At 45.7% G+C, this 23,668-nt stretch overlaps 1 protein-coding gene across 7 annotated transcripts in view; it reads right to left on the minus strand.

Annotated features, from left to right (window-relative positions):
* The window catches only part of EEA1 (early endosome antigen 1), an 81,207-nt gene extending 73,136 nt beyond the window's left edge, over positions 1–8,071 (minus strand). The window contains exons 1-4 of one of the 7 annotated variants that reach the window (XM_053252972.1): positions 7,882–8,070; positions 6,228–6,529; positions 3,635–3,746; positions 1,923–2,015 (exon numbers count right to left, since the gene is read on the minus strand). Coding sequence is in view for 2 of the 7 variants with exons in the window: in XM_053252968.1 (XP_053108943.1) it covers positions 1,923–2,015; positions 7,882–7,905 (117 nt within the window). In the remaining 5 variants the exon portion in view is untranslated. Of the gene's footprint in view, positions 1–1,922; positions 2,016–3,634; positions 3,747–6,227; positions 6,530–6,605; positions 7,430–7,502; positions 7,808–7,881 lie in introns of those variants that run through there. The other 6 variants (XM_053252973.1, XM_053252971.1, XM_053252975.1 and 3 more) reach the window with 6 other exon arrangements.
* Positions 8,072–23,668: the final 15,597 nt, after the last annotated feature.

A 23,668-nucleotide genomic window follows, 5' to 3' on the forward strand; every position in this document is an offset into this window, starting at 1 on the left:
TTGGAAGGGCGGTATATAAATCTAATAAAATAAATAAATAAATAAATAATAAAAATCGAAGCCATGGTTTTCCAACATGCTTGAATGTATAATATTTACAAGAGTGCAGTCGTTATGTTTGAGACCATCGCCATTTTGTTTGGTATTCAACATAATTATCATAAATGTTTGGAATTTAAGTCGTTTGGATTGAAATAAATCAAGTTTACAGTCATTTGTTTTGCTATTTGCTACCTACACAAGAAAGGACTACTTTTAGAGTATTAGAAAGTTTTGTAAAAAAAATTGAACAGTTTGTTCTTCTTGCAATCAATGTCAAATATGGGTATAGGTGGACAAGCAAGCTACTAATAGTGCAATCCTAAGCATGGCTACACTAAAGTAAGTCCCATTAAGTTCAATGGAACTGACTCCCAAGTAAGTATGTATAGAACTGCAGCCTAAAATGTTTAATGGCTAGTAAAGTGTGTAGAAATATATGCAAGGCTTCAGTCAACAGTGATAGGGATACAAATATTGTTTAATGAAGTAAATCTTTAAGTGTTGAAATCTTATTATGTATTAGTTTATCCATCCAGCTCCAATACAATTTTTTTAAATCACATGTATTGGTTTAATCTTTTCCATTAGTGGAGGGGTGAGGTAGTCCCTATTATGCATGTTAAAAATGTATGGGGCACTAGCTTCTGAAGTTGTATTTGATGTTGCAACTATGGAAATTTTGTCATGTTTCAGTAGCATTAGCAACATCACAGTAGGCAGGAGGACAGAGTGATCAGTCTAGGTAATTTAAACATTTACACTCTACAAGAGAACCTTGTTAATCGCAGGTCCCGCACTCACGGTTTTGCGTATCCACAATCAGGTAACAGGCAACCCAACCTCGGTATATGTGAGAAAAAAATGGGTGGAAGGGGTTAAATCTGCATGTCTGTGGGTTGGGGATGGCCAGAAATTACCTCAGAGGTCATTTTCGGCTGCCATTTTGAGTTCGCAGAGATCGGGAGCCATGGCTATTTTTTTAAATTTAATTTTGCTGGGTGAAATGTGGTTTTTGGCCAATTTTCCTCTTGGGGGCATTGCTGGAGTACGGGGAACCAGCGGAGCACGGTAGGGCACTTCGTTTGGTTTTTTTTTTCATAGGTTTTAGCCCATTTCCCTGCCCTTTTGAACCTAACCCCTGGATTTGAAACCTTAACCCCCGAATACAAATGCCTTGGTATTCACTGTACTATTATCCACGGCACTTCCCGAGAATGGAACCCCCGGAAATACTGAGGTTTTCCTGCATGGTATATGATGCCCCCATTTTAATGAGCAACTCATTTCTCAGAACAACATTCTGGCACAAAACATAACAGATGTTTCTTTTCTTCATTTGCTACACAGTATAATATATGCACCTTACTTCAGACACCACAACACCAATGTACCCCATAGTTCAGGTATTTCATTCCAGCAGCCCTATATATTGTACACACACACTATACAAATTCAGTTCAGAAGGTACATGCAGACTGTCAATACTGAAAATGTGTCGATTTTCCTGAGATCTCATTAGCACACACACTAATGCAATACGAAGTATTTGGTTAACTTACACCCTGATCCTCAGATCTCTGTGCCAAAGTATGAAATTTACCAAATACAGCACAAACCAACACTGTATGTAATATTGAACCATTCTATAACATCACTTCAACTACACCAGTGAAAAAATTAAGATTGGGGTATAAGCACCTTAAGGAAACATTTTCATAGAGGTGGGTCAGACCCCTGTGGTCTTCTCAGAGGCTTCTGGTGGGCCACAGTGAAAACAGGATGCTAGACTAGACAGGCCTTGGGTCTGATCCAGCAGGATTGTTCTTGTGTTCATAATTTAAAAACAACTCTAAACTCATGTAGTTTTGCAAAAAAAGTACCTCTGATGTGCTCTCATTGTTGACATCCACTGCATTTCCAGAGACTGCAGATGATTCTGAGTCAGAGCTCTGAGACCCAACTCTGCCTGGAGTCTGAAAAAGAAAGAAATATGATATATTTGTTGGTTTCCAGATCTTTACAAAATAAATGTATTCATATATGTGCCAACTATAATGTTTTACTGAGCAATGAGAAATTTAAGACAGCTTTTAGAAATTCAGGATCAGCAACATGTTTCCAATATCACAGGGTCCTTCCTGAGTGTGAGGAGTGCTTGGAACTTTAATTGGTCTTGAGCACTGTTCCTCCTAAGGCGTGCACATACGCGTGCACTCACAAGTTTTTGGATGTCCACTCAGTTCATTTTAGATCCCGCTCAGTTTGAATCAGGAATGCCACAATCTGAATGTATGTGCGCGCACACACTGCATTGATACTGCCGCCCAGAACAAAACTCATTCCGCACAGAGATGAAAAAAATTGGAGGGACCACTTGTCTTGAGCAACAATGCACATGCATGGGAGAGTTGTGCAAAGCACTCATACTTCGTTAATCATCTTTTTTCTATTTTGAAGAGTACAATAGAAAAGCATTTGTTCATGAAAAAAAACAGTCAAAAGGTCACCCATGGAAACGGTACAGTAAAAAACAAAAGACAATCTTAAGTCTACAAACAGTATAAGTCTACAGTATAAGTCTACAAACAAAGGTTATATTTTCTGCTCCCGTTTTACTTTTTTTTAAAAAACAACACATTAGAAATTTCCTAGGGAATCATGAGTCAGCAAGAAAACATTTGCAAAAAAGTAGTTTTGGACAGACAGACAATCTTTTTAGAAATTTTAACATACATAGGCAACAACATGGCTGTCAGCAACAAATGATACTCAAATATCTCTTGAGAGCTTTCTAAACCAGCACAAAAACATTTTTTCATTATTACCATTAGTGTTTTCTCAAAGATAACCAAACTAACTATCAAACTATTTGAAAAGTTTCCAGGATCCTTTCACAAACATTCAAAGTGGATATCAAACACCAATGATGCAGTTTTCACCACAATATTTAAGTTCTTCATGACACAGGTATTGGAAGAAAGTAGAGTGATTCAAACAGCGATTCGCAGCACATCCCGGGTACCTTTATAAGGGAGGAAAGCAGGTCCATATATGCTCCTCCAATGTTCACCACAGCCCATGGCTGCTGTCACATGAGGGCAGCTGGGGGAAGCGCCAGCACCGCACAATGGCAGCTGGGGGTACGCTGCTGAAATAGGAAACTGCGATGAGAGATGGAGGAGCAGGTATGGACCTGCTCTCCTTCCTTTTAAACGTGCCCAGGCTGTGCTGAGATTCGCTCTTCGAATCATGATTCATGCACATCCCTGTAAGAAAGATACTCAGAAACTGGAGCATTCGCTTTCAACCAGCTGAATAACTCAGCTCTATTCTGCACAGCTTACAGCTGAACACTCAGAAGAGGCAGGAATTCCCTTTGGTCTCTTAAGCAATCTAAGCACAACGAAGAGGAAATTCTATATGAAAGGTAATCTTGCTTCTAACATGTTCATTTTTTAATCTCCATTGAAAGTATGAAGTCAAGGCAGTTTGTCCCCTCTCCTATCTTCAGAACAACAAAACAGAGATCACCTCTTCCCCTTCTTACCCCTGTGACCTGAACAGTGCATATTAACAAATGAAGCTGCCTTACATTGAGTTAGACCATTGATCCATCTCGTCAGTACGGTTGACTCCAATTGGCAGCAGCTCTCCAATATCTCAGAAAAAAGTCATTCCCAGCCCTGCTATCCAGGATCCTTAAACTAAATAAGTCAGAGAATAAATTATGCATGCAGAGCATGACCTATGGTCTTACTTTTGTTTACGATAGAAAACAAAACAATCTAAGACAAGTAACAGTACACAGTGGTGTGCAGGGAACTGGCGCCTGCTGGTTCGAGGGGGGTGGGGATATCTTTAAGGATGGAGGAGAATGCTCTTACCCCTCCCACCGCATTTCCCCCGCCAGCACTGCCTCTTAAAATGGTCCAGTGGGGGGGGCAGCGTACCTCCTTGCTGCCTCAGTACCTCCTCGGACCGGAAGTGACTAGAAGTGACCAGTGCACATGCACACATTGTGTGTGTGCATGAGCATGTTGCACACTGGGCACTTCCGGTCCAAGGAGGCACCAGTGACGGCAAGGAGGTACACTGCCAGCCTGCCAGACCATTTAAGAGGCAGTGCCGATGAGGGAAATGTAGCAGAAAGGGTAAGAGCACCCTCCCCCATCCTTAAAGATATCCCCCACCTTCGAACCAGCCAAACCACCAGATGTTCGAACCATAAAAGGACCTCCAAACCAATTCACGCACATCCCTAACAGTATAGTGTCAAATATAAATAGCTAACATGGTCAAAGAGAGGGCAGCTACAGGAGACAGCTGCTCAATATTTATTACCTGGGTAAGTATTTGACATTTTCTTAGTACTAGAGTATTTGTTTACAATTTCTCTAATAGATATATGAACCAACAGAAGAACATGTGAGTAGACAAGGGATTTACCCAAGATTACTCTGAGTATGAGCTTGAAAGCTTTCACTAAATACCTTTTTAATGGAGATACTACTGACTATTTTGCATCTATTTAACCCAGTACTGCACTGTAAATCAGAGGCAGTGATAAGGAAGGTGGCAAGCAAGTGTATGAGGGAGGCAGAGGAGTGCCCACTTAATCTGAAGTAAAGTTCGCAGGAGCCTACTGCAGCTCCATTTTTAAAAAAAATAAAATCGATTTATATACCACCCTTCCTAAAGTGGCTCAGGATAATTTACATTAAACTAAGAACACATAAAACAATTAAAACCAAAAAACATTTAAACCAGATTAAAACTCATTAAAATTAAAACTAGTTATCATTAAAAGCCAGGCAAAAAGATTGGTCTTTAAGGCTCTCCTGAAGGCCTCCAAGGAAGATAATCCTTTTATATCCACAGGGAATACGTTCCACAACTCAGGGGCAACAACTGAGAAAGCCCAATCCCAGGTCATCACTAGATGAACTGGTGGCACCCAAAGACGGACCCCTCCTGCTGTGCTTAATGAGTGTTCGGGATCTTGTAGAGAAAGGTGCTCTCTCAGGTAAACCACACCTAAGCCATTCAGGGCTTTAAAGGAAATAACCAGCACTTTGTACTTTGCATGGAAACCTATCGGCAGCCAGTGCAATAGACATAATGTGGTCTCTCCAGGATACCCCAGAGACCAATCTGGCTGCCACTTTTTGGTCTAACTGAAGTTTCCTAACAATGTACAAAGGCAACAATGTGCAAAGGCAGCCATAGGGCACATTGCAGTAGTCAACCTGGAGGTTACCAGCTTGTGAATCACTGTTTTCAGGTCACTCTCCTCTAGGAACAGGCAGAGATGTCAAATCAATCGCAGCTAGTAAAAAGCACTCCTAGCCACAGCCTCAACCTGCGGCACCAGGGTAAGACCCAGGACCAAAAACGCTCTCAAGCTACAAACCTGTTCTTTCTGGGGGAGTGTAACCTCATCCAGAACAGGAAGTCCTATCCCGTCATTTGGATTACGACCACCAACAATTAGCACCTCCATTTGCTTGGATTCAGCTTCAGTTTATTATCCCTTCTCCAGCCCACTATTGCCTGTAGGCACGCATTTAATGGGGCTAATGCCACTTCCTGGTATCAATGACAAGGATTTGGGTGTCATCAGCATATTGATAACACCCAGCACCAAATCCCCTGATGACCTCACCTAGCGGCTTCATGCAGTTGTTAAAAGCACTGGTGACAGAATGGAATCTGGAGTATACAGTATCTTCTAGCTCCCAGTTAGAAGAGTAACCATCACCAAGTGCCACCATCTGAAATCTATCCAAGACATAGGAGCGGAACCCCTGCAACACAATGCCTCCTATCCCCAAATCCCTCAGGCGATCCAGAATGATACCATGGTCAATGGTATCAAAAGCCACTCAAAAGCAGCCGCTGAGAGATCTGAAAGAACCAGCAGAGTCACACTCTCTCTGTCAATTCCCTGGTGAAGGTCATCTATCAGACCAACCAAGACCGTCTGAACCGCACAGCCCACCCTCAAGCCAGTTTGAAATGGGTCTAGGTAATCAGTTTCCTCCAAGACCACTTGGGAGGCTATTCTGGTCCTATGCATGAAAGTGATCCACAAACCATACCATTTCTGCTGTTAGCACTCAAAATGGGAAATACACAAATAACCACACAATGGTAGCTCACTGTACTTAACATATCCTCCAGTTTACCTCTTAACTGCCACCTTGTGAGCTGTCTGTGCTCACACACCTTTTTAAAAAAAATCCATCTGTTTCTGATGAAGGTAAAAGCCAAAATGTTGAACTAAAATTTGGTTTCTTCTAATCATCTCTGTTGTCAGTCATCTTTTTGTACCAAATAAATATTTAGTGACCAAGCACATCCTTCTGCGATCCAGAGTCTCCTGACAAGTCTGTTGTTCAATTGCTTTCCAACTTTATCCTCCTCCAGTTTGCCTCTATTGTAATCATACTGCTACCAGTTTTCAAATTATTTCCCCCACATAAGGGTTCTGGAGGGGAAAGAGAAAAGAGAAATTATGACTATTGTTCTGCAAAAAAAAAAAAAAAAAACCTCCATATTCTCACCTGCAGATAACTTTAAAGGAGACCAAGGCAGAAGGGCATAGTGGGTTGCATCACATAAGTGGGTCTATTTTAACCAAGAGCATAATGGTTACTCTAGCCTGGGACTACCAGGTTAAGCAACAGAACTGATGTTTCCAGCACTGGGCCTATTATTCACTGGAGGTGTAGACACAGTAATCAGTAATATTAGGCCTAAAGTATTCCCCGCTATTGCCTATTAACTCATCATCCTTTGGACCTCCTTTCCCACACTGGATATGAGAATGGCAAAACTGACATGTATAGACACAGCCAGCTGCCAGTAACGAAAAAGCACATGACCCTCTTTGGCCACCACAGGCACAGGGCTCTGTTGTTGTCCTCTATCAGAGTACTCCACAACATCAACAAGCTGCGGCGGCTCCTGCAACTTCGCACAGAGCTTTCAATCTGCTGTTCCGTCTAATAACACCAGCCTTAGAAGAGCCCGTGAGTAATGCCTTCCATCCTCCACAGAGACACTTCCCAGTCCCTGTCAGAGGGAGAAGCGAGCCGTGATTAACCCTGCCAAGTGCGGAGGCCTTCCGCGCCAGGCTGCTACGGCAACCTGGAGTCCCAGTCCCAGGAGCGAGGCCAAAGCCCCCTCGGCGCTCTCTAAGCAGCAGAAGCAGCCCGCAACGCGAGAGCCGAGAAAGACCTCGCTTGCCCCACAGCCTTTCCTGTGGTGTGGGGCAACAATTTACCCCACGATTCCGCCCCTCTGTGCTCTGCCCGGCTTCCCTTTCCGCCCCGCAACGTGGAGCCCCGCTGGTCTGCCTCCCTCTCCATCCCACTTCAGTTAGATCCACCTTCTGTCAGTGCCGCCCGCCCGCCCGCCCCCAGGAGGAGGCCAGCCTGGCCCTGGCCGGGCCCCCTCACCGCGGCAGCTGGCAGCCCCTGTGCCTGCCCGCCCCCTTCAGCCTCTCGCCCTCCGGCTACTTTTCCCCTGCCATGAATGGACTGGGAAGGAAGGGGCCTAACCGCCCCAGCCCGGGCCTGGGTGGCAGCAGGGAAGTCTGCAGAGCGCGCCAGGAGAGAGGAAGCCCAGCCGAGGCAGCCCGCAGGCCGGGAGGGGGGTCGCTGCTCCCAGCACCGGGACGGCGGTGTGACCCCACTGCGGTGCTGCTGGGTCGCTCCCTCTTCGCTGCTGCTGCTGCTTCTGCTTTTGGGGCCGGCTCCAGGAAGTGCAGCCACCACCTCCCCACGCTGCTGCCGCCGGCGCCGGGGCGCTAGAAACGGCCTCCCTCCGCCTTCTTACCCTCTGCAAAATCCTCCTAAACATGGTGGCAGAGGTCACGTCCCCTCCAGGGTGCCGACTCCGGGCAGCTCAGCGCGGGCTTCTAAGGGCCATTTCTCAGCGCCGCCTGCCTGCTCGCCCACCCCGGCCTGGCCCAACTCGTCCCGCCGCTCCCTGACGGCGGAGGGAGGCGCTGCCAGTACTAGGGCGGGAGAACGGAGCGAGAGGCGGAGCCGCGGCGGCCGAGAGGAGAGTCTGGGAGACTGGGAAGCGGGCGCTGCTGCTCCTGCTTGAGTCCGACTGCTTGGCTTGCCCTTCCTCCCTGGAAGCGCGAAGAAGAAAACGAAACCTCTGCCCATGTCAAGAAAACAGGAATGTTTTGTGAACTGGGCGCCGGACACCAGGAGATTTCGGGAGTCCAGACTGACGGAGCAGGAGGGCTGGGCAGTGGGCATCCAAGGGGCGCAGGCGGGCTAGTAGACCGCGACGCCCGCCCTTGCGGTGATGGCTTAGCCGGGGCACCGTCTCAGCGCCCTCCCCGTGTCAGGGACGGCGACGGCTTATTAGTGTCCCCTCTCCCAGCCTAACTCTGGATAAAGGGGTGGGGGAGATCCCTCATATCAGCCTCTCTCCACCTCTCAGAGTGCTCCTCGCAGCTTCAAGACCTAGCCCACAGATGTGATTTAACACTTGGCGGAGGCAGGGGGGGGAAGAGTGTCTCTAGGCATGTGCCGAGTGCAAGGAGCACTCCTTATGCTCCTTGTCCATTTAAGAAATAAAACACTCCCTTCTCCTTGTCTGCATTCCAAGATCACGAATATCGGAGACTGAAAGGAAGAGTTTATTCTCGGGAGAGAGAGGCCATAGCTCACTTGGTGAGCCCGTGCTTTGCACGTGTTAGGAGCGCCCAGGTTCACGCCCTAGAAACCAGTTAAACATTCTCAGTCAGCTGCATCTGGAAAACATCCAGAGTAGCCAACAGTGGTGGAGACAGATGGTGTGCCTCCTTGCTGTAAAACAGCTTCATACAGGGGCGTAACTACCATTAGGCAAGGGGAGGCGGCTGCCTGGGGGCCCCCACGCCTTGAGGGGCCCCCCAGAGGCAAGTCACATGTGAAGTGAGTGTGTGTGTATCAGCGAGGGGCCAATTTTAAAATTTTGTCTCTGGGCCCACTCCAGCCTCGTTACGCCCCTGGCTTCATAGATTCATTTGTACAGCAGAAAACATTACTTTCAGCAGCTGTGGCTTTAGGGGAGGGTAATCTGGGCACCTGCCCAGGGCCCAACAGTTTAAGCCCCCTTCCCTGCAAAACAATTTCTTAATGGGTGAAAAACTAACAACATGAGCTTTAAAAGCCCCTAACAAAAAGTGTTTAGACTTTATTTCTTACAATTTGTTTTGCATTCATAAGAGGGGGAAGTGTTTTATTTCTTAAATGGAAAATAAAATAACTCGTAATGTTCTTAATGTTTTCTCTGGTAGATGGCAAGAGAAAATGTATTCCCATGGCCACATGCAGAGCTAGGGATGTGTGAGGCCCAAGGCAAATTGGAGTGGGCAGGGCCCCTTAACATTTGTGTATAATTAAGTATATCATCTGACTAGCCAGCCTCACCCCCTGAGCCAGAGGCCACTGACACCGCTCCTCTTCCCTTGCCTCACTACCATCCCTCTTTACCAGGGACTGGTTCCAGCTCAGTTTTGGCCCATGTAAAATGCCAACTCCTGGTAAACTTCAGCATGCCTCTGAGCATGTGCAAGTGCCCCTTCCCCACCAGGAGACTGCTGCAACACCCAGCAGCAATGACGCTCAGATCAAATGGCCAAAAGAAAGATAGCGCATACACCAAGTAAGAGATAATAAGCATATTGGTGCTTATATGCCAGTGCCAGAAGCCTCTGAGCCAAGATTTTTTTGTTTGCTTAATCTAGTTATTTTTATTACTTTTATTGTATCTTGTGTCTGTCTTATTGTTGTGAGCCGCCCCGAGCAGTAGTGCACTGGAGGGGCGGGGTATAAATATTTTAAATAAATAAATAAGATGGATGAATTGGAGTACTTAGCTGCTAATGCTATCACCCTCCTGATCAAAACATTGTCAGTGACTGCGGGTTGCAGATGGAATGGAAATCAGGGAGGTGTCAAAGAGAGACAGAGCTGTAATAATGGGTGACCAATTGCCCACACATTCACAGTCAAATAATGATGAAGGGGCCAAATTTCTAGACACGCGAAATGACTGCCCTAGAACATTTGGTCATGGAACACACCAGAGAAAAAGTGACCTTGGACTTAATCCTGAGCGGTGTCCAGGACCTGGTGTGAAATGGCAGTGTTAAGAAACCTTTAGGGAACAATGACCATAGTGTGATCAAATTCAGCATACATGCAAGGAGAGAATCGCCAAGGAAGTCTAACGCAGACACTTTGAATTTCAGGAGAGGGAACTTCTCTAAAATGAGGAGTTTAGTGAAAAGAAAACTGAAAGGTAAAATCAGAAGAGTCACTTTGCTCCAGAATGCATGCCATTTACTGTATGTAAAACCACAATAATAGAAAGCCAGTTAAAATGTACACCAAAAAGTAGGAAAGGTACCACCAAGTCCGGGAGGATCCCAGCATGGCTAACAAGTGAAATCAAGGAAGCTATAAAGAGGGAGAAGAATTCCTTCAGGAAATGGAAGTCTTGCCCAAATGAAGAGAACAAACTCTGGCAAGAGAAATGCAAGGAGAGAATAAGGGATGCAAAAAGAGTTTGAGGAACATTTATCTAAAAGTATCAAAGGGAATAACAAATACTTCTTTAAATACATCAGAAGCAGGAAACCTGCCAGGGACCATTCGATGATGAGGGAGTGAAAGGGATAATTAAGGAGGATATAGAGATTGCAGAGAAGCTTAATGGGTTCTTTGCATCTGTCTTCACAGCAGAGGATACTGAGTATATACCTATGTCTGAATCAAGCTTCTCAGGGACAGAGGCTAAAGAACTGAGTCAGATAAAGGTGATGTGAGATGACATTCTAAACTGTCTGAAAAAATTAACAAATTGCTAGGGCCATATGGTATCCACCCTAGAGTCCTTAATGAACTCAAAAGTCAAATTGCTGACTCCCTTGCAAAAATGTATGTAACTTGTCCTTACAATCAGGTAGGGGTGTGCACAGAACAGCTGGTCTGAGTCACTTTGAGTCCAGACATGGCCAGTTCGGTCCAGCACCCACTTGAACCCCCTGCACAGTTCGGTCCGGGGGGGTTCACAAACGTTTTTGTTTGTTTGTTTTTAAAAATTAAACTTATCTCCTGGGGGGGGGTCGAGGCGGTGGGGGGGGTGTCCGTGTAGGCTTCCCTCCCCCCCACTGGCCTCCCATCCTTCCAAAATTGGGCTGTTCTTTGGCCCGTTCTGGCCTCCCCCCGCCCCCCGAGGCCATGCAGAGGCCCATTGCACAGGCATGGTGGCCTCCAAAATGGCCACCAGAAAGAACAGCCGTACAGGCAAGTTTTGGAAGAATGGAAGGCCAGAGGGGGAACCTCCACGGGGGCCCCTGCCGCCTCAGAGAAGTGCCCCCCCTCCCAGGAGGGTAAGTTTAAAAACAATTTTTAAAAAAATTTAAAATGTTTTGGAGCTCTCTGAACAGGCTGGGGGTGGTGATGGTCTGGGGTTGAGCCAAACTGGGGATGATTTGGCTCAACCCCAAGCCTCAGACCAAACCGGTTCGACTTCGAACTGGTTCAGTACCAAACCAGTTCTCACATCCCCACAATCAGGCTCTGTACTGAAGGACTGGAAAGTAGCCAATGTAGCACCGATTTTCAAAAAGAGATGCAGGAGAGATCTGTGAAATTACAGGCCGGTTAACTTAAAGTCTGTGCAGGGCAAATTGATGGAAAGCATTTTCAAGGATAAAATAGTTAAGCATAAAGAACGGACCATGCTGAAGAACCAGCATAGCTTCTGCAAAGGGAAATCTTGCCTCAGTAACCCTTTGGAGTTCTTTGAGAGTGTCAACAGGAGTGTGCATAAAGGTGATCCAGTTGACATAGTATACTTGGACTTTCAAAAAGCTTTCGACAAAGTTCCTCATCAAAGACTTGAGAAAACGTAGCAATCTTGGGATAAGGTGACAGGTTCGTGTGTGGATTCCTAACTGGTTGAAAAGGATAGAAAACTGAGGGTAGGAAGAAATGGCTAGTTATGTAAATGGAGAGAAGTAAGAAGTGGGGTCCCCCAGATGGGCGGATCCAGGGAGGGTGCAGGAGTGCAATTGCACGCCCTGTGAATTAATGTTGAGTCTCTTGGAGATCGGCAGTAGCAGAGAGTAAAAAAAGGGTTAACTTTCCCCCCATCCCTATTGGTTCTCCTGGAGTCTTGTGCTCCTCCCCCGCTTGGAATTTGTATGTAACTGCAGAGCCAAGGAAGCTGGCTGTTGGCCCTCCAAGAAGGAAAGTAAAACATTTTGTAAAAACCAACCCTTTGCTGTTTGTTTTGTTTGTGTGTGATTTGTTCCCCTTGGTCAAGCTACTGTGTTGGTCTCTCTCTCTCTCTCCCTCCCCCTCCACCCCGGTGAACCGTGTGTGTGTTGTACATGTGAAAGAAGTCCCATCCCGTGTGTGTGTGTGTGTGTGTGTGTGTGTGTGTGTGTGAGAGAGAGAGAGAGAGAGAGAGAGAGAGTGTTCTAAGCTTTAAAAAAAAGTTTCCAAATATGCCAAAACTGTTCTAGTGCAAACTTGTAAGAAAAACCCTCCCCATCCCAACAGTATACCTTCTTGTGAGGAAATTAGTCAGTGCAAAAGTATTAAAAGCTTTGAAAAGAAGGGGGGGAGGAATGCTCTGACAAAATGGATCTGTTCTTGTTTTTGTTCCTGAAGATACACTGCTTATAGCTCTAATCTGGTCTCTGTGTATGGGTTTCTTTCTCTTCCCTGCCTCCCCCCCATTAAAAATATTTATATGCTGCTTTTTAGCAACAGAGTTCTCAAAATGGCTTAAACAGCAAAATATGAGAAAATGATTCTCTTAACATGTTCCCCTTTTAAACATTACTATTTTATTTTATTTTGCTTTGTGCTTGTAACATGCTCCCCCACCAAAAGTCTATTTTTGTACACTTGCTTCAGAATAAGGCTTCGCAAATCAGTTCACAAGAAACTCATTTTTAAAACTCAATTGCATATGAAATGATTAGTTGTCTTTAAATTCTGCAAAATTGGGTAACTCCATATTTGACATTCTGCTGTCCTATTTGAAATCAAAATGGTGGCTTTTCTTTCTGTAGTGTATAGACACACACTATACATTGTATATATACTGTAGTGTATAGACATGCACTATAGTTACATATGATTTTTTTTTTTTTTTGCTTAAATGAAATGTAGTCAATAGAAGAGATCAAACTGGATTGCATGCTGCTTTGATGGCTGTAAAAAGGCTATTTGTATTTGCTTCTGAGTTTACATGCTTAGAATTAGAGTGCATGTGGCTAAAAGTCGTGTGTGTGTGTGTGTGTGTGTGTGTGTGTGTTCTTCCTCCCCACTTTTATCCTCACAACAGTCCTGTGAGGCAGGTTTGGAGGGGAGATAGTGTCTCAGCTTAAGTCCCACAGTGAGTTTTATGACTGAATGGGGAACGCAAGTCCCACAATCCTAGTCTTAACACTCTAATCACTACACCACACTGGTTCTCAACTGTGTGCATATTGATTGCAGGAGAAATCTGATGCAGGAGGAAAATATTCATTTTTAGGGTGAAGCAAACTAGTGGGGAGGAGAGTGTTGGATAACTTTAAGAGAGCATGAAAGGGTTTAATTATCAAAATGTGAGGAAGCTGTGGGCCCAAGCCCTGGATCTTTTAAGTACCTAGCGACACCTCTGTTAAGGGAGAGAGGAAGAGTGGTAGGATTATCCATCCAAAATCTGGTATTGGCAGGTATCTTCAGATTTTTTTTCCAAAAATACAAAAAAAAAAAAATCAATCTTTCCCTGAGTGTATTTTAGTGTTAAAAGTGCATCAGAATCTTATCTGGCCCATCACCAGATTTGAGCTTGACACCCCCTGGCATAGTGCATTTGCAAGAGATAGAAAATCCAAGCCCCAATATTTTTATATGGGGGGATCTTTTAGGAGGGGGGATTCCTGTTGCACTCTCTGTAATTTCCTACTGGATCCACCCCTGCCCCCAGGGAAGGGATCTGTACTGGGACCAGTGCTCTTTAACTTGTTCATAAATTATTTGGAAGTTAGGGTAAGCAGTAAGGCAGCCAAATTTGCAGATAACACAAAATTATTGAGAGTAGCGAAATTCAAAAGAGATTGGGAGGAGCTCCAAAAGGATCTCTCCAAACTGGGGGAGTGGACAACAAAATGGCAAATGTGGTTCAATGTTAGCAATAGGGATGTGCGAACAGGCCACACAGAGGCCCATTGCACAGGAAACCTCTGTGGACCACCACCACCACCCCAGACGGGGTGCCAGACCGAACTGGCCCTGTCTGGTTCGGGTCCAGTTCGGACTCAAACCGAACCAGACCAGCCAGTTCCGTGCACACCCCTAGTTAGCAAGTGTAAAGTGATGCTTATTGGGGCAAGTAGCCAATGTGATCTGATTTTCAAAAGGGATCCAGGGGGAATTTGGGAAATTACAGGCCAATCAGCTTAACTTCAGTGCCGGGTAAATTGATGGAAAACATACTTAAGGACAAAATTTTTAAATATATAGAATAGGCCTTGGTGAAGGAGAACCAGCATGGCTTCTGCAAGGGAAAGTTTTGCCTCGCTAACCTTTTGGAGTTTTTTGAGAGTGTCAGCAGGCATGTGGATAAAGGTGATCTGATTGACATAGTATACTTTGATTTCCAAAAAGCTTTTGATAAAGTTCCCCACCAAAGGCTCTTGAGTAAACTTTGAGAGAGTAGGAATAAATGGACAGTATTCACAATGAAATACTCCTCCTTATTTTCTTCATTATCTCCCTCACTCCAAGGGGCTTTCGGGGAGAGGGGCAAACATGGGCCCCCTCTCCCGTAGCTACACCCCTGGATAGAAGTCTATAAATCATGCATGGTGTGAAGAAAATCGATAGACATTTTTCTCCCTCTCACATACTAGAACCAGGGGTCATCCCATGAAACTGGTTGCCAAGAAATTTAGGACTGACAGAAGGAAGTACTTTTTTACACAATGCATAGTCAACTTATAGAATTCTCAAGAGATAGTAACATCCAACAGCCTGGGTGGCTTTTAGTGGTGTGCCCGAACCGGTCCGGCGGCCATTCCAAAGAATGGCCGAACTGCCGGACCGGTTCGGACTGAGCTGGTTCGGGTCCGGGTGGGGGGTATATCTTTAAGGGCGGGGAGGGCTTGCTTAGCCCTCCCGCCTCCTTGCCCCCGCCAGCGCCCGTATTTAACATTATAGGGGCGCTGGAAACCAGCCGCCCCCCCCCCGCCGCCGCCACCGCCGCGAAATCACTCTTAAAAACATCCAGCCCTCCCTCCCTCCCAGCTAGCTGCCCGCCCGCCCCCCCACCCACCCACCCAGTCGCTCACCCGGTCGGTAGATACTAAGCGAGAGGAGCTCCGGCACAGAGCTCCTCTCGCTAGGAAGGCCTCCGGGAGAATGGTGGCTTGCGCGCGCATGCGCGCGCCGCAAACCACGCCGTTCTCCGGAGGCCCGGTCTACCCGCCGGGAAAGGGCCGGGTAGACCGGGCCTCCGATCGCTGGGTAGACCGGGCCTCCGATCGCCGGAGGCCCGGTCTACCCAGCGATCGGAGGCCCGGTCTATCTGGCCCTTTCCCGGCGGGTAGACCGGGCCTCCGGAGAACGGTGTGGTTTGCGGCGCGCGCATGCGCGCGCAAGCCACCATTCTCCCGGAGGCCTTCCTAGCGAGAGGAGCTCTGTGCCGGAGCTCCTCTCGCTTAGTATCTACCGACCGGGTGAGCGACTGGGTGGGTGGGTGGGGGGGCGGGCGGGCAGCTAGCTGGGAGGGAGGGAGGGCTGGATGTTTTTAAGAGTGATTTCGCGGCGGCGGCGGTGGCGGCGGCGGGGGGGGGGCGGCTGGTTTCCAGCGCCCCTATAATGTTAAATACGGGCGCTGGCGGGGGCAAGGAGGCGGGAGGGCTAAGCAAGCCCTCCCCGCCCTAAAAACAAGGCCCCCCTTCGGTGCCGGTCCGGACTTCTCCGGACCGTGCACATCCCTAGTGGCTTTAAGAGGGGTTTTGATAAATTCATGGAAGACAAGTCCATCAATGGCTACTAGTCTGAGGGCAATAGGCCACCTCCAGTCTCAGAGGCAAGGTGCTTCTAAATACCAGTTGCAGGGGAGTAACAGCAGGAGAGAAGGCATGCCCTCACCTCTTATCTGTGGGCTTCCCAGAAGAATCTAATGGGCCAGTCTGAAACAGGATGCTGAACTAGACCTTGGGACTGATACAACAGGGTTGTTCTTACGTTCTTAATGCTGCATGAAGGCACCCAAACAGCCTCTAGGCTCACCTTGTCCACTAGCCTGCCTCAGTCTTCTGCCCTTGCTGGAGAAATTCAAACCATCTTCCAGTGAGCAGGGCACTGCCCAAGTCAAGGACAGGATCAATGGCATGTTCTTTCACTGTCAGGAGCTGTGCCACTACCGGCTCTTCCTCCTTGCTGGCTCCATCCAGCCAGGACATGTGCAGCTGATCCCATCCCCAGCCAAGCGGAGGAGGCTGGGAGTGGGAGGCACTGCTTTGCAATGGTTCCACTCCTACCTCACATGAAGATTCCAGATGGTGTTGCTTGGAGACTGTTGCTCTTCAAAACAAGAGCTTTTGGATGGTATGGAGCCCACAAAGGGCTCCATACCATATGAAACTGCCATATGAAAATGCTGGGTAAGCTCATCAGGAAATTTGGTGTAGGGTGTTATCAATATGCTGATGACACCCAAATCTATTTCTCTATGTCAGCATCATTGGGAAAAGGTATAATCTCCCTAAATGCCTGCCTGGAGGCGGTGATGGGCTGGATGAGGGATAACAAATTGAGACTGAAGCTAAATAAGACAGAGGTACTTATTGTGTAGGGTCGGAATTCAGGAGACAACTTTGATCTGCCTCTCCTGGATAGGTTTACACTCCCTCAAAAAAGGTAGGCAGTCTGGGAGTGCTTCTGGATCCAAACCTCTTTCTGCCAGAGAGTCTCTGGTGACTCAGTTTGAGGCAGTGGACAGAGGTGCTTTCTATCTGCCTCAGCTGAATTCCATTTCCATGCCACTGCTTCCATTTATTGAGATAAAGGACCTCAGTAGTATGTACAGTACAGTACATATAGAATATGTACAGTAGTACATATTCTGGTAACCTCCAGACTTGATTACACTCTCCTCCCCACTAGTTTGCTTCACCCTAAAAATGAATCCTTTCCTCCTGCATCAGATTTCTCCTGCAATCAATATGCACACAGTTGAGAACCAGTGTGGTGTAGTGATTAGAGTGTTAAGACTAGGATTGTGGGACTTGCGTTCCCCATTCAGGCATAAAACTCACTGTGGGACTTAAGCTGAGACACTATCTCCCCTCCAAACCTGCCTCACAGGACTGTTGTGAGGATAAAAGTGGGGAGGGAGGATTTGACTTATAGAATCTACCATGGTTTTAATGTTTTAACTGTCTTTTAATCTGTGGTGTTTTGTTGTAAACTGCCCAGAGATGTGTGTTTGGGGTGGAATATAAATACGTTGAATAAATAAATAACAATATGTATCTTGTGCCAACAATATACGTGGTGCTTTTCACAGCCAACTGAGAGATTCCTATCCTCACCACCCCACAAGTGTCTACAATCTAAATTTAGCTGAATTTAAATTTAGCTTCCCATGAGTTGGGAAGATAAAGGAATGGGAGGAAAGGGTAATGATGAGAAAGGATGAATGCAAGCAAATGCACTTAAATATACTTAAATGCAATGTAACCTGCAGTTTGTTCCTTGTCCGTTTTCCCCCCTAACTGAAATAGCTGTGATTGTGAGGGGCCCAGCCTGATTGGAATCGTGATGGAGAAGGGGAGCTTTAACCTTTTCCTGTTGCTGGGGTCCCAATCTAGATGTCCTTACCCTGACCGCACAGCACTTCCTCCAGCAACAGGGTGGATCCAGATTGGGACAACAGCACAAGGATTAAAACCAGTAACCCCATGCCATGGTGTCAGTCCAGACTCCTTCCCTCTCACATGCTATCCATTTTTTGAATGGATATAGTACACAGGTACAATGGTATATCCATTAGAAAAACAGGCTTGCAAGAACCTGGCCCCCTTATGAGGCATGGTGAGGCAGCAGCCTCAGGTGGCAGATTAGACAAGGCAGAGTTAGCACAGCATGCTAGACTCCTTACATTATGAGTGCCCAGGGAGCTCACAGTTACAGCAGGAAAAAGCAGGGAGGAAGTCCCACCACTCTGCTGTCAATCACCCCCATATGCCAACAATCTAAGTTGCAGCTCACGGATTCACTGCCATCATGCTTATTGTGCAGCCCCCTTCAGACAAACAGTCTGATCATGGCCATAACCATGATCGTCAGCACAAGGGGGTGACTGATAGCGAGACTTCCTTCCTGCTTTTCCCCATGAGTGCATGGGGTGCTCATAAACATCTGAAGAGGTCTAAAGTGAGAGAGTTCTGGAGGAAGAGGGAGAGAAGGGAATGCCGGCAGGGGGGAGAAAAGGAGTCTGTGTGACAGATGGAGGAAAGTTCTTCTATGGTACACGCTACACACCATGGGAAATGGGCTGGGTGTTGAGGGTGGGAAGGATAAGCATTTGTGTAGGGCAGATTGGTGGAAGTTCTTCTATGGTGCACATGGAGAATAGACTGTGTTGTTGCGGGGGGTGAGGAGAAGGTTTCATGCAGGGCAGGGAAAGGGAAATTCTTCTGTGATGTACTCTGCATGCCATGAGGAAGGAGATTTGGATCAGGAGCAAGGAGAAGAGAATCTAGAGTGTGAAAGAGGAGAATTGTGGGGCACAGGCCACAAGAAGGGGAATCAGCAGGGGTGGTTCACCAAATTGCTTCTGTTGCACAAGAGCTTGTGGTTTGGCTTTCAGACTGCATATCATGTGGTTCTAAATTCTAAAGGGAGGCAGGGTCCAAGGGGGCCAGAGGGTGTGGAGGAACTACCTGGAGGAGTTGCTGGGGAAACACCTCAGGGAGACCTGCCTAACTGCAAGTGAGATCACCACATGGGATAATCTCAGGACCAGCACGGATCATGCATTCTCACCCTTTCCCTAACCTGAGAGCCATAGGCAGTATTCAAAGAAGACACCTCCTCTGGCCTTAAGACAGCCAAGGCCCCAGCCAAGGGGGTGAAAGGAAGAAGACACAGGCTACCTGCACCACCAGCAGGTAGCCTGTGACAGCTAAGATGACAAGGGATGCTATTCTGCTGAATGCCAGTGGGCAGGAGACCTGAAGAGGGCACCTGCATTGAACAAAAAGGAAGCCTGAGTCATATGCAAGGAGCCCAGGCAGGTATCGACTGTCTGGAGTGAATCCCAGTCCTATTGCCTTACCTTGTACAAGAAAACCAAGGTCATTTAAATATGAGAATCCATATGTCATGACTTCACTGGAATCGAACGGCCCTTTGGACATCTGGAACTGCCTTCTGAGTCGGAGAGATGAGTGCAACAGTGTCATAGCCCAGTGCCTGGGGCAAATATCATAAAGATGAAAATGTGGTGTGTAGAGTGCTTGACTCGCTAGTACCCACTCTCAGCCCTCACATGTGAAATTGAGAAAAGAGCTCCCAGCTCTAAGATTATGGTTTATAGATGGGCTTGAATACTAACTGTGAAAATTAAGCAGTATGGCTGTAAAAGACTAATTTAAGTATTATCGATTAATTTATCTGGAGCTACAATTATCGTCTGTCTCCACACATCAAATTTCTGTGCTGCAAGTTCTTTGCTTTTTAAAAAAGTTTTAAATGTAATTGTAATTCCATTTCAGCTGCACAGAACTCTCAAGTATCAAGAGTATAAAGCTATAATTGTATTAGCTTAGCTGGTATCTAATTTAGTAAATGAAATAGGTAAAGGATCAGCTCTATAAATACTGCCGGTACTACTACAGCAATTAAAATTACTAACAAGTATTTGTGAATTCCATTTTACTTCTCTCATTTTGTTTTACCACTGTGACAGCATGCTGAACACAACACCCTTAAGTATTTGTAGAATATAAGTTTAACTCTCCAGTTAGATACTATACAGCACAAAGGGGGGGAAAGGCAAGCATGATAATGTATTAACACCTGAACTAATAGAGGAAATTGAATACTCCGCTTAAAGGATTCTCCTCTCTTCTTTTTTCTGTTAATTGTCAGAGCTCCTTAAAAAAAAAAAAAAAAAGTTCATATTTTTCCAGTCAGGAGGGTTAGCAGTATCTTCTTTCTTCAATAGAAGCAAGATAGAAAAAGCATTGACACTTTTTTATTATTTATTTATTAGAAACACATGATATACCGCCCACTCTGAAGACTCTTTTGAACTTTGATGCTGGAGAAGCCTTTTGAGCATACCGTGGACAGCCAGGAAAACAAACAAATGGATCATAGAGCAAATCAATCCAGAATTTTCACTCCAGGCACAAATGACCAGGCTCATACTATCATACTTCAGACACATTATGCAAAAACCCAGCTCCCTTGATGGCTCCTTTCCCCCATAATGCTGGGGAAAGTTGAAGAAGAGGACCACCAGCAGCAAGGTGGATAGACTTGATTACAACAGCAATCAATGCAATACTGAGAAACCTTACAGGCCAAGTTGAAGACAGATCATCCTGGAGAGAATCTATCTATGTGGTCTCTAAGAATCGATTCCAGCTTGACAGCACTTAATCAACCAATCAATTAAAATTTACAAAAGCAATAATTAGATATCATACTGTTTAATTAAGGTCAATGTCCTGCAACATGTCAGCAGATTACTCACAGCAGTTATATCCTGCCAACATGCAAACACCAAGGATACATTTTTAAGGCCCAATGCTTTGCAATACATTCAGCCCACACTATATTTAATTAAACATGCCCTTTGAATAGAAGAACCTATCCAAATCTCCACTGAAGTTGAAATTTTAATTCATGAACCTGGACTAAAAATTTATGTCTGCAAATATCAGGATTCAGCCTTTATCCTTCCTATTTGACTAGTCAGGTCCCTATAGAGACATGGGAATTGCACTTTAGAGTGCTCTATGCAGTTCAGGAGGAGGAACTAGTCCCAGTAGATTTTAAAAATGATCCACTTCCTGACTGGCCACCTGTTTCAGTTACCAAAGTCAAGAAGCTTATTGATTCTTTAAAAGTTGGCAAGGCCTCGGGCTGTGATTGTTTCTCCTCTGAAATGATTAAGTTTAACACAGATTGGTGGACCCTTGTCTTGGCAGGTCTCTCTACATGCATAGATCGAACTGGGCTCATACCTGAAGACTGGGGCATAGCCATGATAGTGCCCATGTTTTTAAAAGGGGATAGACGTGATCCTGACAACAATCGCCCAATTAGCCTGCTGAGTCTTGTGAGTAAGCTTTACTTGAGGCATTTAGATTGGAAGTTGCAAGTCTGGATGGAGAATGAAGGTTTTTTTCCGTGATGAACCTGTGATGAACAGGCTGGTTTTAGAACAGGGCATTCAAACATGGATCATGCCCTCATATTACGCCATCTAATTGAGAAATACAGGTCAAGAATCCTTTACCTGAACTGCTTGGGACCAGAGGTGTTCTGGATTTTGGATTTTTCTGGATTTTGGAATATTTTCATAAATGAGATATCTTGGACATGAAAGGTTACTGGTTGTTGTTGTTTTTAAGATTTTATTTAATATACTATACTATACCTCTCCTTCCCCTCTCTCAGACAAGCTTGAGAAGCGTGTGAGTGGCAGTGCGATCCCATTCACAAAACTGGCTTGGCTCTGCCCCGAAGGAAGGCTCTTCTCGATTGCTGAAGCCAGCATTTCTCTCTTTCTCTTCTCATCTATTCCTGTTTGTTCGTGTTTATTCTGCTAGATCTTTACTCATCTATGTGTCTCTGTTATCACCTAAACTCTTATGTATATATACCTTTTTTTTAAAAAAAAAACACCCTTCTTTTGTCTTCCCCCCTCCTCCCCCCCCCCTTCCTTTCCTTCCCTCCTGCTGGGAGTGAAGCTTGAGAAGGCAGTAAACAAAAGGCAGATAGCAAAGCCTGAGGGAAAGAGATAAGGATCGCTAATGAGCTGAGGAATCAAGGGCCATATCGCTCCTGCAAACTGGAGGAGGTTGAAGCTACAAGCTTTCCCACCCCCCCTCTCTCGGCGTGATGTCCAGATTTGGGAGCTTTCCGGATTTCAGAAGTCCAGATAAAGGATTCTCGACCTGTATAGCAACAAACCTAAGTCCTCCTTGTATGTGGCCTTTGTAGATTTCAAAGCAGCCTTTGACTCAATCTCGAGTATAAGCCTCTGGGGAAAACTCAGACACTAGTATCGATAGATGTTTGTCTCATAGAGAAGCTCTACGAGAACACCAGTGTAAGAATGAGATGTAATCCTCAAGGCTCACTTTCACATTTAATAATCACTAATAAAGGAATTAAACAAGGGTGCATTTTGGCACCCTCCCTGTTGAATCTTTAGATAAATACCCTAGCTAATAATCTCTCTGATCCAGCGCTACATTCCCCAACTATTGCGGGCATAGCTATCCCAATCCTGCTGTATGCAGAAGACGCTACTATCATTTCACAATCTCCTGTGGGCCTTAGGAGAGCACTTAGGCTCTTGGCCACTTACTGCAAGGACAATCACTTGGTAATTAACTTCCAGAAATCCAAAGTGATGGTCTTTGCCAAGAGGCCTAAGAGATTTAATTGGCATATAGAAGATCATCACATAGAGCAAGTCAATAGTTTTAAATATCTGGGTGTGGTTTTTCATGCCACTGGGTCATGGAAGGCCCACATGGACTATGTTGCCCAACAGGCACAAAGAAGCATTTCAGCAACATTAAGATTATTTCACTCCAAAGGTGGAGAGGTTATCCATGCAGCTATTTGCTGCTAAATCATTGGCCCAGCTTTTGTATGGCATACAATTGGGCCCCTGCCCTAATTATAGGTTATTGGAGATAATCCAATCTAAGTTTATTAGAGCAGTATTCAGGGCCCCTCATATCTCCAACGCAGTGTTTAGGTTGGAAACAGGCCTCCAGAGGGTAAAAACAAAAGCATGGATTTTAATCCTCAGTTATTGGCTTAGGATCCATTTCTCCCCTCTGGGATTGATCCTTCTTCTGTTGACTGATAGGTTTCAATCCACCGGGACATAAGCACTGATGGGTAAACTGTCATCACTTGGCCTTTCTGCTGAACATTTGTCATTACGAGATTACAGTCATGCCAAGGAGATCCTCAGACAGAAGGTCTTGGACACTGAACATCAGAACAATTTAAGCTCCATCCATAAGAGGGCCTCTTGGTGACTTTAACTGGGAACCTGATAGCTAGCTATTGTCCCTTTCTTTACCGAGCCACCACAGGGTATTTCTCAGAGCAAGATACAATGCCTTACCATCAGCAATTTTATCTGGAAGGTTTTTGAAAACCCCTTTGGCCAGTCAGTTTTGCCCCTGTGGCTCAGTGAGGTTGAATCTGTCCACTATGTGCTGCTGTTTTGTCCTTTTTATTAGGGTTGTGCTTTTTGTTTTGTTTTCTGTTTTGTTTTTGGCCTGAATCCGAAACACCCCCGTTCTGTTCTTTGTTCGAAACCAGCCAATTCGAAACACCCC

This window comes from Hemicordylus capensis, chromosome 5 (assembly GCF_027244095.1).
Source record: "Hemicordylus capensis ecotype Gifberg chromosome 5, rHemCap1.1.pri, whole genome shotgun sequence".
Classification (NCBI taxonomy): Eukaryota; Metazoa; Chordata; class Lepidosauria; order Squamata; family Cordylidae; genus Hemicordylus; species Hemicordylus capensis.